This window comes from Aquila chrysaetos, chromosome 25 (assembly GCF_900496995.4).
Source record: "Aquila chrysaetos chrysaetos chromosome 25, bAquChr1.4, whole genome shotgun sequence".
Lineage (NCBI taxonomy): Eukaryota > Metazoa > Chordata > Aves > Accipitriformes > Accipitridae > Aquila > Aquila chrysaetos.
This window is the reverse complement of record NC_044028.1, coordinates 11,241,114-11,255,403: the sequence shown is the minus strand read 5'-3', so window position 1 is coordinate 11,255,403 and position 14,290 is coordinate 11,241,114. Positions and strand designations below refer to the sequence as shown.

The 14,290-nt window shown below is 37.0% G+C and overlaps 1 protein-coding gene across 9 annotated transcripts in view; it reads right to left on the bottom strand.

Moving 5' to 3' along the window:
• The window catches only part of SNX29 (sorting nexin 29), a 116,989-nt gene extending 102,954 nt beyond the window's left edge, over positions 1–14,035 (bottom strand). For all 9 annotated transcript variants that reach the window (XR_005931398.1, XR_005931399.1, XM_041120108.1 and 6 more), the window contains exons 1-4: positions 13,933–14,035; positions 8,124–8,188; positions 7,198–7,250; positions 3,447–3,571 (exon numbers count right to left, since the gene is read on the bottom strand). Coding sequence is in view for 7 of the 9 variants with exons in the window: in XM_041120108.1 (XP_040976042.1) it covers positions 3,447–3,571; positions 7,198–7,250; positions 8,124–8,188; positions 13,933–13,939 (250 nt within the window). In the remaining 2 variants the exon portion in view is untranslated. The remainder of the gene's footprint in view (positions 1–3,446; positions 3,572–7,197; positions 7,251–8,123; positions 8,189–13,932) is intronic.
• Positions 14,036–14,290: the final 255 nt, after the last annotated feature.

Here is a 14,290-nt window from a genome sequence, read left to right as displayed (position 1 = left end):
CACTGTGCAGCCATTGTGCATTTCAGTGTCTGTTCTCTCAAGTAATTAAAGAACAGTTTCATGTTTGTCACAAGTGTCTCATAGTAGAACATTCTTTGCTATAGTTGGAAATATTAGTTCTTTCACCTTTAATTGAGACTATCATTAAATAAAGTTTATATTCTATAAGCCTTAGTCTATCATTTTCATTTCTAACCACAGCAACTAATAGTTTTACCATATTAGCCCTCAGCATTACTCTACAATGTCCTACTATTCATAAGCAAGCTATGACATGCAACATAGTAAAGCTATAAACATATTGTGACCTAGCAACGATTTCAAAACACATTCCCATTTTTGGTATTGACGTGCCACGAGGCTGTGAACAAGCCACAACTGTAATTCTGCCATGGTTTACCTATCTATAAACGGATAATACTATTCTACAATTATAGCATCAAAGCATATATATTAATCTGTAGTAATATGCAGCACCAGAACTATTTAAAAACAAACAAACAAAAGCAACAAAGACAAAATTTTGCTTCAGCCAGGAGAAGGCTTAGGAGGAGGGCAGACACCTAATAGCAGTCCTCCAGTACCTACAAGGAAGTCATCGGTAAGACTGATTTAGGCTCTTCACATCAGCACATAGCAGGAGGACAGCAGACAACAGGCATAAATGAAAACAAGAAAGGCTCAGAGTGGATATAAGGAAAAACTCTTTCATCATGAGGACAGTCAAATGTTGGAACATGCTTGACCAAAGAGGTTGTGCAGTCTGTGGAGGTTTTCAAGTCCCAAATGGATAAAGCCCTGAGCAACCTTGTTTAACCTCACAGATGTTCTTTGTAGGACTGCAGACCTCCTGAGGACCCTTCCAACTTGAATTGGCCTACGATCCTCTGACTGAGTGCAGAAAAAACACTGCTATTACTGACAGAAAGGTTCCAGCAAGTCTGGAACCTCTAATAACATAGTAGAAAGAACAACCAGAGGCAATGGAAGAGTTCATCTATTTAGAACCTTTCAACAACATTGTCCTAATAATTTTTAGTAAATACTGCATTAGCTACAGTATTCTCACATAACCTTAACTGGAGTTAAATGAAGACACCCTCATATTATTACAAACTAAAGACAGAATACAGTTCTATTGTTTGCTGCTTTTGTTTAGATTGCTTAATATAAGATTAAAGGAGCTGCATATGCCTGTAATGACCACACCATCAATTGACACAAAATCACACTGATGTTAGGAATTTATTTACTTGAATATATATTTAAAAAACTAAAATATTTTAAATAGGATTTTTAAGTCATAGTTCCAAAGAACTACTACTGGAGTTTTAAATAAAAACTTTTATTTTCATTTAAGAACAACAAAGTAAAACACTGAAGCTCTTCGATGCAACATGATGCTACATTGTTTACAGCCATTTGAAAGTACAGTTGTCATGAAGTATCTGTAAATTTTGAATAAAAACACTGCTGAACAATTTTATTTTTCAATTGTCAAAGCCTGAATGTATAGCCTAAACAGCAGCATTCCACTATGTTAAAGAAAAAGATGACACCTATGATTACATTAGACAGAACAAAATATAATTTATATCAGATTCATCTGCCTGAAAGTGATAAAAATAGAGAAGTACTTTGCAACTGCTTTCAGGAAAAAAAAAAAAAACGCAACACTGTAATTCACAAAGATAAATGCAGTGGAACCCAGTAATTTCCATTAAAAAAAAAAAAAAAAGCTTCTCTTCTTAGTCACAGTACAGCATTCAATTTGCTGCAAAGCAGCCACATTTTTGTTCTTGAACTTCCATAGATGGCTTAAGCTTCTTAAGGAGTAAAAATGAGGTTTTCCTCCTTCTTCCATTCCCCAACCATAGATAATTTTCCTGACTTTCTCCTCTTCCTCCACATCATCTCACTGACAAGCCCCCAGATAAGACACATATGCACGAGCATATAGCTAAATTGTTATTAAAGTTCCCCAGTATCAGAGATGCACCTTTGTACATCTGACCACTAAGACAGGACCAAAAATTTCATACACCCTTGACATTACTAACAGACAAGAAAGAAGTCATAAGGATTGTACATAATACCTTCAAACTTAAAGACACACTATTTGCATAAATCAGAGAGGGTGTAACAGGGGAGAACATTCTCTGCAACAAAGCATAAGACTCTCAATTGCAAGCTGGGGGGATAAAAAGTGGATAACCAAATCACTACCCATTAAAGAGATGCAAACTACCCAGAGGCTGAAAGAGACCACAGAGTGTCTAATCCCCAATTGCAAACACACACAAGGGAGAAAAAAAGCATACAGAAGAGCCAAAAAATGTGTAAAGATTGTGCAAACAGCTGTATTTTCTCTTACTTGTTCATTTAGAGTCCGCAAAGTGTCAAGTCTTGCCCACTACTAAGTAAAAGAGGCAAACATGGGAAACTCACCAACTTATCTAAAAGCATAGCTATTTTAGCTCCCCCAAAAAGCTAAGTCTGGAGGCTCTAACCCATTAGCAGGAAAGTCAGCACACAAGACCCAACATTTCACCCTATCATCCACAGGAAACAAGTCTGTTGTTACAGCAATTTAAAAACACCATTATGTCAAGCTACATATTTTGTGTTAATGTAATATCCGTTATATGCAGTTGTCTGGTGTAACTGGAAGTTTATGGCTGGAGATCAAATGTATTAACAATTTTAGTACCACTGAATATATTTAAAAAAAAAAAAAAAAAAACAAAACCAACCAAAACCCCACACTATGTGTTACATGTTACACTTGACGGAGCTTCAGAAGCTGAAAAGAAACTTCTTTATATTATGTGTTCCCTGTTTAAGAAAAAAGATACTGTATGTCAAACTTCACAATAAAACTGATGACAATTAACATCTTCACATACTTTTGATAAAAAAAAAAACAAGGGAAGCTTCAAGGTGAAGAGAAGGCAACAAAAATAAAGGAATCTCTTCTTTAAATGTGAAGAAAGTAATAAAAAACAACCCAACCAATATAAGTAATGTAAGTTTTGTTTTTAAAATTACATCAATACTTAGAAGTTAAACTTATCTGATGCTATAGAAAATGGCAGTTGAAGAACAAAGTTAAGAATGAAAACATTGTAGCAAAAACTTAAGAGCACAATTACACAATGTTTATCCCTACCAGAATTCAAAAGACATTTGCCAGTGATACTATTCATGATGGAACTGTAGGAAACGCAGATTTCCAAACACCAAAATTTCTAGATAAACTTGATATGAAAGTTAAACTAGATTATGAAAGCAAAAACCATTTTCACTGCTTAATGAGAGTCCAAGTATTAAGTATGCTACCAACAGTCTGCAGTTTGTTGCATTGCTTAAAACTTCCATTAGAAATTATATCATTTGCTTGTACTTATCAACTGTTTAAAATAGAATACTTACGATTAACGAATTACCTGTTTCAGTTTTACTGGAGAAACCCGCTGCCTGTTTGATTGCTGCTGCTGTTAATGCTAATCCTCGGCTCCTCCTCAGACCATGCTGTAACACAGCTTCAAACTGAGCACACAAACAAGTGACTCTGCAACAGAATTTTTAAAGAAACCATGTGAAAAGAACAATCAACTATGTTTCTATAGAGCAGGCTTATTCCAAATCTCTGAATAGGGAATGTAAAGGTGAACCATTCTCTTACATGTAGTGAAAGACCCCTTGTATGCACTAATCTCATTATTTGCCAACAGTATAATCTACTTATACCCACAGTCTCATCATGACTATCCAAAGCTGGGGCATGAATTACATTCAGAAGAATTGGCAATCAGTTTGAGAAATCATCCTCACCTGCTATAGAGATTGTTAGTCATGTTATTTCAGCTTCAGATTCCCTATTTTTCATGTAATGCAAATACATTTTCATAAATATACTTTGTACTATACATGCAATGAATGATTTTCTGAAAATATGCTGTACTTCCTATACAGTTAATAGACTATTTTGTTAACTGGCATTAGTATGCTATAATTCAAGCCTAGGACAACAAATAAACATACATTTTTATGTCCTTCAGAAATCCCAGGCATAGGAAAATAAGAAAGATTTTTCTGGAGATGTGTTGAATAGTTAGTTGTTGACGATGTTCTCTACAATACCATTTATAAATTTCCTGACTATTTTTTTTAAACATAACCCAGTTAATAAACCAATTTTCACAGAGGTAGAACCCTTGTAAAACCAACAAAGTTTTAAAATTCAGCCTGCCAAAGAAAGGAGTATTATTGTAACCTACAGGGAATAGTAAGGCTTAAGGTATAACAGACATGAATGCAACCTGTTTGTTTGAAATCTCATTTTCTCTAAGTTTTATTTTTGCCATTAAATAAACACTACTTAAAACTTAAGCTTTGAGAAAGTTGTCACCTGGCTACGAAAGCTGATTACTAAAAGGAAGGACAGATACTTTAACTAAGTTCAAGCAAATAAATAAAAACAGTTGACAAAATGGCTCAGGACTCTGCCCCAGCATTCCAGAAGAACAGAGTTCTATTCAGGGTCACAAAAAAGCGTAAGATCTCAGGAGGAGCACTGACAGAAAAAGAGGTATATTTACCATAACTGCCCTGGACAGAAGAGCTTTTAACACGTAATGCTTTCCAGTACATCTATGTTAAGAAAACTTTACTTTGTTAGGAAAATTTTACTAATAAAGCAGAATATAATTGCAACAATACTCAAGATGATTGTGTAGCAATTGTGATTAATTTTTGCCAAAAAGACTGCTGCTGTTAAAAATGGAAATTCCAGCAGACACATGACAAACACCCCCCCCCCCCCCCCCCCCCCCCCGGAAAAACAAAACCTAAACTTTTTCAAATCAGAAAAAGCAGAACCAAAACTAGGTTCTGTGAAAGAGCTCATATTATTAAAAATCCATGTGCACTTAAAATCAAAGCAAGAAAACTATGCAGCATTTTACAGGAAAATTTAGCCACTAGTAAAACAAAATAAAATAAAATAAAAAAATCAGGTAGTCTACAATGCCCAATATACGTAGTGTATTTACTAGATAGCATCACAAGGGTGTGTTAAATAAAAATATACAGAAAAACAGGGAGAAGTCTAGTGTACATAGACATAGACCTCTGAACAATTATAATCTCAAAGACAAAAAAAATCAGTGGGAGAACAAAACTTGGAGAATCATGGATTTTACTTAATTTTTATCTAAATTCTCAGACTATCCTCATTTTCAAAATTATCTCACAATGTTTCGCATAGTAACAACCTCAAACACCACGGAATTTAGGAAAAAAAAAAAATCTATTAATGTAATTTCCACTTCCTTTTTAATCCTGAAACTGCCTAGCTATAATCCATTATTCAGCATGTCTACCAAATTCTAAGGAAAATATTTATAAGTAAAATTTGGCCAGCATCATATCTTTGGAATCCTAACTCTCACTGTTTATCAGAAGACAAATACTCAAGGTCATCATTCAAATTATTAAACAACTGCAGCAAAGCAGTTGTTCACACACACTGAGCAACAAAGCAGAAGTTTTAGATCCAGAGAATTTGTTCTACATAGGAGGTACTTCCTTTTAGCCGAGTTTACACAATCGACTACAAAGGCAAACATCGTCAATACATCGTCTCACATAAACTAAACAGTAAAGATTAAATAACTATCCCTAGTTGATGCTTCTGTGCCAATAGCTATAGCTGCACAGCCAGTCCAGCTGCTAGGTGCTTCAGCCCCACAATCCCCCTTATCCCACCTACATCTTCTTACTTCCTCCCTCGCACCAGCTTCTGTCCAACAAACCCTGTGCTGAACAGACCCTGTACTGAACTGCTTCCACTACGCTAGTTCAATAGAAAACTATTTCTCTGAGTCTGTTTCCCCAAAACACTGTAGGCTGAAACAGACAAGGGCAGGACAGGATGACAGTAGTAGCCAAAAGTCAGACAGGCTTAAGCTGCCATGGACCAGCATTAGCCTGGAGTTTCACAAACAGGTAATGCAAAGGAGCTGCATTACAAGCTGCTCCTGAAAGGTGATGGGTTTGCCCTCTCACCCCTTGTTGCTTCTTCCTCCTCTTCTGCACTTCCCATTGCTTCTAGCTGTGCAATCTTCCCCTCCTTGCAGCAACTCTAGCATTCACCAGATGTTTTACTGATTTAACTCGCTAAAATGGCAGAAAGTTATCCTTCTGCATTATTTCTTCTTTTATTAAATTAATTCAGAGGGGACTGGATGATCACCAGGCATTGCTTAAAAAGGTGGTAGAAGGGAGTAGTACTGAAGTCAAGGATCTTGAGGAGATAACATGAACCCTCCCCACCCATTCAGTAGCAATGAGTTCTTACACTGGCTTTCCAGAAGTCATGAAACCACACCCTTAGACATGTTCTTAAAGACTGAATTGGGAGAGGATTGGAGGGAATTTTATGCATCATTTATAAATGGTCAACAGATAATTAACTTCTTCCCAAAAGGCAGAGTCAAACTTCAAAGACATATGAAAAAGGACAACAAACAACTGCGTTTAATCCTGGTATTTTATTTATCTGAGATTCTTCAATAGGACAGATTCTGAGAAAGACTCAATAGGATACAAAAAGCACGGCAATTTCTGTCCACCAGTAATCTTCATAAAAGCCTTAGAAACCAATATGCCATATCCAACAACTAATGCAACTAATAGGGATTAAATGACATTTTTTGACTTACATTAATAAAAAGGAACAACTTCTTGGACAGAAAAAGAAGAAAAACAGGTTTAAAATATGTCAGGAATAAGAAAAAATAAGAATGAAAATTTTCTTAATGACTATGTGTTAAACACACTTGACACTTAAGTGTCAAGCTTCACAAAACACAGGTGTATTGGTAATAAATATGCATTCATTTTAGAAGAGGTTTTAGGGAAGACAAATTCTCCCAATCTCATGTTCAGACCTCAGAATTCAATGCTTTGTCAGGAACTCTGCAGCCACTTAAACTCTTGTAACTTCATAGAGAAGAACACTCTTTGTTAAGCTGTCAAATTTGTAACAAGATGAAAAGTTCAGTCCCATGTCAGTGTTTGTATAAACAAAAGAAACTGGGGGTTTTCTGAGCATGTCAAGTATTTTGTGCCATATGTTTTATGTCATTATGATACATAATCTAAGCATGTTAAAAGTTTCTCAGACCATTTTACCTGCTATCAGAGTCTGAAGCAATTTCTTTTCTTCCTCCAAACCGTATTTGACACTGCAATAAACAGATTTTAAGGAATTTTTGTTACACTAACAAACTCAATATTCTGAAATATTTCCATATAAGAAACAAAGTCATAACAAAAAAGGAAGCAGTACAAAATAAAGCATTGGCGCAAACAGCCTGCAACAAAAAAGTGCTTTACAACATCATGTTCCACTAACAGGCTACTCTTGCAGTTCAAATATATTCTTGCTAGCCAGAACACACCTGCAGGTCCTTCAATAAATTTAAAATTGTGTAAAAATTACTACTTTTGAGTTTTAAATGTACACCCACAAAAACAAACACTGCCTCTATTCAGCTCAGTGCTACAATTACAGAAGAATCATTCTTTATAAAACATATCATTGGCTTACTTTTCAAGCATTCCTTTGCCTCCCGAGCTCTCCTAAATTGAATCCAGTTTATGAAATTCTACTTTCTGAACTTCATGTTGATACAAGATACATACCTACATAAATAAACCCCATCTTTGCCTCTTATTTTAACCATTCACTAAAATCTTGGTGTAAAGAAAAAAAGCTGCTACTGTAAAATGTTAACCAATTTAGCCTTTGCAGTACACTACAGTTTAGTTCAGTCATATAAGTATTACAAATATATATATTTATAATATATATTCTTTATTATTATATTTATAACATATAAATACTACAAATATAATCTGTCAAGAACAAGAATTTTAAACAAATATTGTAGTATTTGTAGTTGTTTGTGAGCAGACACAAAAACTCAGTAGTACTGTGTGAAAGACAAGACGACTTCTTTGTCTCATAAAGGGGAGAAAAAAGGGCAAAGACAGTTCCTGCTAGTACTGACGACTTAGAGTGAGTATACTGTAGAAATATGTATCGGATTTCTCACCTGTTTAACTGCATCCAGTAGCCGCTCTAGAAGAAACTGTCTTTTAGTGTCATTATTCTGTGAACCTGAAATTCAACAAAATGATATCATTTTAAAATAAATAGCTTTTTAAGAAAAATACATTTGGACCAACACCAGGGCCCTGAAAACTTTCTTCCCAAGCCAATTATTCCATTAAATTTATTAATGTATTTTCTCTAAGTAAAACGATGCAGTATAAGTCTGTGTTTTGAGGTTCCAAGTAGCCTTTCTCTAAAACTCAGGAATAATGTTTGAAATATCTGGAGTCTTATTTTAGTAAGATTCTGGTTTAATGATATAAGGTATATTGCAGCAATACCAAATACAGTATAATTGTGCACAATCAGCACAGCTTGCCCCTAGCTTCTTAGCACAACCACCTGTGGGGCCATATTGCAAGCCTGGAATTGACCTAGTTTAAGATTATTTTTTTTTTTTTTTGGTTGGTTGTATTAGGTGTATGATGGAGCTCACACTGCAATCCCATAAATCTTCATACTGGGACAACTACCAGCGTAATATATCATCATAGCACAAGAAAAGAATGGAAAATGAGAAAGACACAGCAGGAATATCTTCTTAGTGTCAAACAACTTTACTGCAGAAAGACTTTTAAGTCAGGTGAACAGAGAACAATTGTTACAATAAATCCCTTAAAATTTAACTGCCAGCATAGTTATTTCTGATTAACACCTATAAAATCTAGTTTGTTACTATACAAGCAACTACACAAGACAATCTTTAACTTCTCAATCATTTCAACAACAAATAGCATAACACTTTGCTTGTTGGAATATGCTTTATAAACTCCTGTGAATATGTGTAAAATTTATTGTTTAATTAACCTACATCACCTCTGTCATTTCTTTATTCTGAGCTTAAGTTCAAAATATCCTTCAAAAACCTCTGTGACCTCTCTGGAATTAAAATCATTCCATTCTTCCTTTCCTCTTAAAGAGCATACAACTAATATATGCATAGACTGAAAGCCAATTATCAAAACTCTGCACAAGCAAGTTCCTCCAGATACTGAAAATCAGACACTACACAATAAGCCCTCTAGTAAATAGAGATGACATCAAAGACATGTGTCTCTTCCTCTTGCTGTCCAACACTGTGAGGTCCCAATCCCAGAATTTCCTATCTTCGTAATCCCATTCAAAGTAGTTTGCTCCTAAACCAGCAGAAGGAGACAGAATTTGTGCTAGTGAAATTATTCTGCCTTTGTTTCATCCTAAACATGGGATCAGGAGAAGAAAAACCCAGAAGTCTATAATACACAATGCCAGAACAAAGAAAACAATAGGAAAAACGTGCAATGTAGCTGCTAGCTAACTAAGCTTCACAATGCTTATTTAGCTGAGTACAGTGGATTTTCAAGAAGTTATACTTCCGATTTTGAACTCTGACTCAAACTGTGCAGACACGTGATGCATGAGATTTGGTTCTGCTAGTCAAATACTCCAATGCATGGAAAGTCAGGTGAAGATGCAAACAATGTTCAATGCTAGTAAAGGACTCTAGAAACAAACCCCATACCAAGTAGGTTTTAACTTCCAAACAACTATGCTAGTTATGCCACTGTGAAGATAAGGTTAAATTCATATAATCCCTACTACTTCCACTTTGTGTTCCTTCAGAGATCACAATTTTATTAAATTATATTCAGTGTTCTTACTATGCATGCATTGCCAAAAATGGAGAGACATGCCTATGCATCTAAATGCCTTATAATAAATCACATAACTGTAAAATAAGGAAAACAATTAAATCCCAACTCTTAGTACAAACTCTCATGCACAGTAACATTGAATATAAACAAACCTGCAGATTATCTCCACTGTTTCAAAACTCATTACTTCTACAGTCTTATGCTACCCACATACCTGCGAGAATAGGCATAATGCAACATTTCTCTTTATATTAACAGTTTGAGACTACTTGAGAACAAATGCATGTAATTAATAATTTTGCGACCCGAAAAACATATATCAAATGAAAATATTAAGTATGTGGGTTAAGTTTGTCTTTCAAATGCAATACATGTTAGTTTTTAAATTCACATCTCTTTGGCATCTCTGTGTCTATTTGGTAACACAGGAATGGTTTGCAACTAGATGCCAGACTGTGAACAACATAAAAAATGCATAAATACAGAAAACCTACAGACGATCACTATGTTAATTGATGTTCTAAAAGACTAAAGCATGTGATATCAAACAGCTTTAAATTTACACAGACTTAGTGCAGTGTAATGTGTATTTTGTCTTTATTTTACTTGTACATTTGTACTAATAACAATTATGACTATGCATGATTAGAACCAATAATTTCCATAAGCAGTTCAGATCACCTTCACCATTAACAGAGCTGTGAGGCCACATAATGTCTATAATGAGGGCTGGCCGAGGTTTCTGCTCAATGCATGTCTTCAGAATTCTTCTATTGCTGTGCTTAACACAGAAATTTTGCAGGTAGAAGAAAAAGAATATTCACAAAGTCTAACATTTTTTAAAAATTGAAAGATTAAGCTGTGTGTTTTTGCAAGCAGAGGATATGTTTTCTAGGCTTATTACAAAGAAAAATATAGTACTACCTAGCAACATTTTTGTTTCAAGTAGATAGAAGGTAAAAATAAATCTCTACCACTCTATTTAAGATTTTGTTCTTTTACAGTCTTCATTTTCTAAACTAAGTCTTCAACAAAAATTAAAAAGAGCATATTTTCAGACAAGAGCACCAATTAAGTGTGATCCACTCCAGTTGATTTGAAGACTAACAGTGTTTCACAAACTAACCAAAATACCTTTCTACTGATTCAGAACAGTGGTAAAAACTGCAGTAACACATACAAATACAAAACATAGAATGCATAAAACCAGCATTACTCAGAAAAAAGGCTATATTTAGACTATTGCAATAAAAAAGGAAGTTCATACATGAGTCTAAAAATAATTGTGAAAATATAAGGCCGCAAAAACTGAGAAACTTGAAGAGACTCCTCCCATAAAGATCTACTCAGTCAAAAAGGGTTAAAAATAGTCACAGGTACTGCACCTGCCTCTGTGACCCTTGTCATCTTTTGTTGTTCACAGTCATGCTTTCCTATTTTTAAAGCAAACTTCTCTCCATACCCTGACAGAAATATCCACACCTACAGCAGAAGAAAACTGACTATGCAAATAAAGGAAAACAGGATTTTCATCCAATTCTTTATAGGTACAGCTCTCTTCAGCACCACATGTAGCATATAGGTTAAAAAAATCCCAAACCTCAGATTGCCCTTACATACTTCCTGAAGTCTTGTATGCAAAATTTCAGACTGCAATTCCTTTTGCTTGCTGTAGTACAGGTTCTGAGGGTACAAGTTTAAGATAAAACAAACACAGACCTAATTTAAATACTACCTTGTACTACATTATTATGATTCTACTGCCTCATCCTGAATTAGTCACATTTTTATGTTTTTTGAAACTGTCATTAAACAAATGACACCACCCCTAATTCTTGACAAGTACATATATCTAGTATCCCTGTGTTACTTCCCTTTGAAGTTTAGCCTATTCAACACTGTCCAATAAAATGAGTATGTAATTAGTAAGCAGCATTAGTAATATTAAAGCAATGCTCAAATCAACAGGAAGTTACCTTCACATCCACTAGAAATACACTGTAGCTAAAAAAATATACGTTAAAAATAATTACAGCCATTAGGAAGAGAGCTTCTTCTATCTGTATCTTAGGAACAGCCCTTTTATTTTTAAGGGCTAAAATTGGGCAGGGAAATAGGTGTAGACAGTGCTGTTACTGCCGCTAAAAAAAGGACGTGGTTAAATTTGATGATGTTAACATTAGCTCTCTCCTTTATCTGAAACAAGCATAATAATGATACACATTTCTCTGTCCTGATCTGTTCCACTTACATTATTCTGGAAAAATACTGTACAGTATTGTGTAACAGTAATGTTTAGCAAAGTGCAAAATTAGCATTCTTTTCTTATCTTGCTGTCTAATTGAAATTGTTGGAAATGTCATATAGGTCTTGGCAAGGGCTACACAGGGGTAGGTTAGCCATGCAATTGAACTACTAGCTTTAATGTAACCTTAGGCATTATTCTATATTAAGTAATTAAATGTTTTCTCTCCTCATAAACCTGTATCTCCTCACTGTTTAAAAAAAAAGATTAAAGGTATTAAAAATAACTACATGATGAGGCTTTATGCCACAACAGGTGCCACCTTGCCTTTTGAGTCACAGAATTCAAATAGAGCTCCCAAAGATGAGTCTCCTAGGAAGATTTAGGCTCTGATGTGCACAAATTTGCACAAGACTAGTCCCAGCCTGAATTCATCACTGAAGGGCTGAAGTTTTCTGTAGGAAAATGCAGACTCTTAAAAACTTCAGAATTAGGATTTAGTCTATATTGTGTCAAGATCTGAAACATTTGAGAAACTTTTTTTCCATGGTTTGAAAGATTTGAATGTTACTTGCATTTTTCACAATGCTAATTAACAGGTTTCCCCACGATAATCTTTTTTTTTTCCTTATCTATTCTTCCATAAAAGTCTTTTTTTTTTTTCTTCTTACCACAAGGGTGAGAACAAAACAGAGAAAAAATACAACTGAAGTGTTTTCATTTTCATTTTTTGTTTCATTTTCAGAAATTACTACTATCCATAAAACACATAGCATTTATTTACTCCAGTTAACTCTTCAATTTTTTTTTTTTTTACACTATCTTTGGCAACAGGTCTCACCATCTATTAAATCACAGTGGGAGAAAAACATACAATCTAATTTTCAAGTGCGGAGTGTTGTCTGCAACTTCCATTACTGAAGTTGTATAAGCAGACCCATGGAAGCATTTACTAAAGCACCTCCCTTCTTAAAAAAACACCAAACCAACCCATGTGTTTTAAGACGTACTAAGTGCCATTTATTTACAGGAAAAATCTATTAAAATTTATTTCTCCATCCTACCAAATAAGTCTCTACGCTGGCCCATTCAAGTGGCTATGCTTCCTCCGGCCCTGAAGTTTATGGGTCCCAATTCTTGTGCAAAGCTTTTAAATATTCCCCTCACAAACACCTCAAAACCCTCAGGATTTAGCACACCCACACACCACTTGACTGTAACACGGAGGCCAGAAATGAACACATCCACAACCGACATATCCTCGTCAGGGCTGAGTTAGAGAAACAGCAACAACACACCCTAATTATCGGAAGGGACCACCCTTTTCCACTAGTCATGCTTCTCACCAACTGCGTGTTAGTAAGTTCGTATTATTTTTTCATTATTATTTTCTCCTGCTCATTTATATTCTCGGGAATATTTCCTGTGATTTTGCACCGTTGAGGCAACAGAAATCCCCGAGACCATCATCACTCGTGCTGTGAGCCAGTGTCACGCTCAAGGGCAGGCTTGAGGACTTAAAACGAAGTAAAACACCACTTCTGGGCGGCTCTGGGAGCCAAAAAGAGGAGCGGGGTGCGGTGATGCGGGCAACGGCCGAGCCCTGCCCCTCGCTGCGGGGCCAGCGAGGCCAGAGTCTCCTGTGCCTCACCACGCTACAGCCCCCAGCCCCACCGGGGAGAAGCACGGGGGAAGAAAGGGGCCTCGGCCCGCGGGGGACAGGGCCACGCCAGACCGAGCAGGCAGCGGAGCGGCGGGGACCGCCCGGGCAAGCTCTGCCCCCGCCAGCCCCAACAGTGCCCCAGAGCCCCGGCGGCCCCACCGAGCGCGCCCCGGTAGCGGAGAGGGCTCCGCTCCAGCCCTCCACTCACCACTCATGGTGGCCGCAGGGCTCGCACCCTCCGTCCGCCGGACCCGATCCCGCCTCCCGCGCAGCCCAAAGCCGGGCCGGCCAGCGCACGCACTCCGCCCCGGAACCCCGCCCCGCGGCCCGGAAGATAAACACCGCTCCGCTCCGCTCCTATGCGCCCGCAGCCTCGTCCCGAGCGAGCCTGCAGCGTGCAGCCTTCCCTCACAGGCGCCGGGCGCGGGCTCCTGCCGGGCGCCGCTGCTGGGGAAAAAGGCGCGAAGCTGCTCGCCTCCTCCCGAGGGGCGGCTGCCGGCGCTGGCTGTAGCCCGCTCCTCCGTCAAGCAGCAAAGTCTCCGGCGGGCGGGGGGACGCAGTAACGC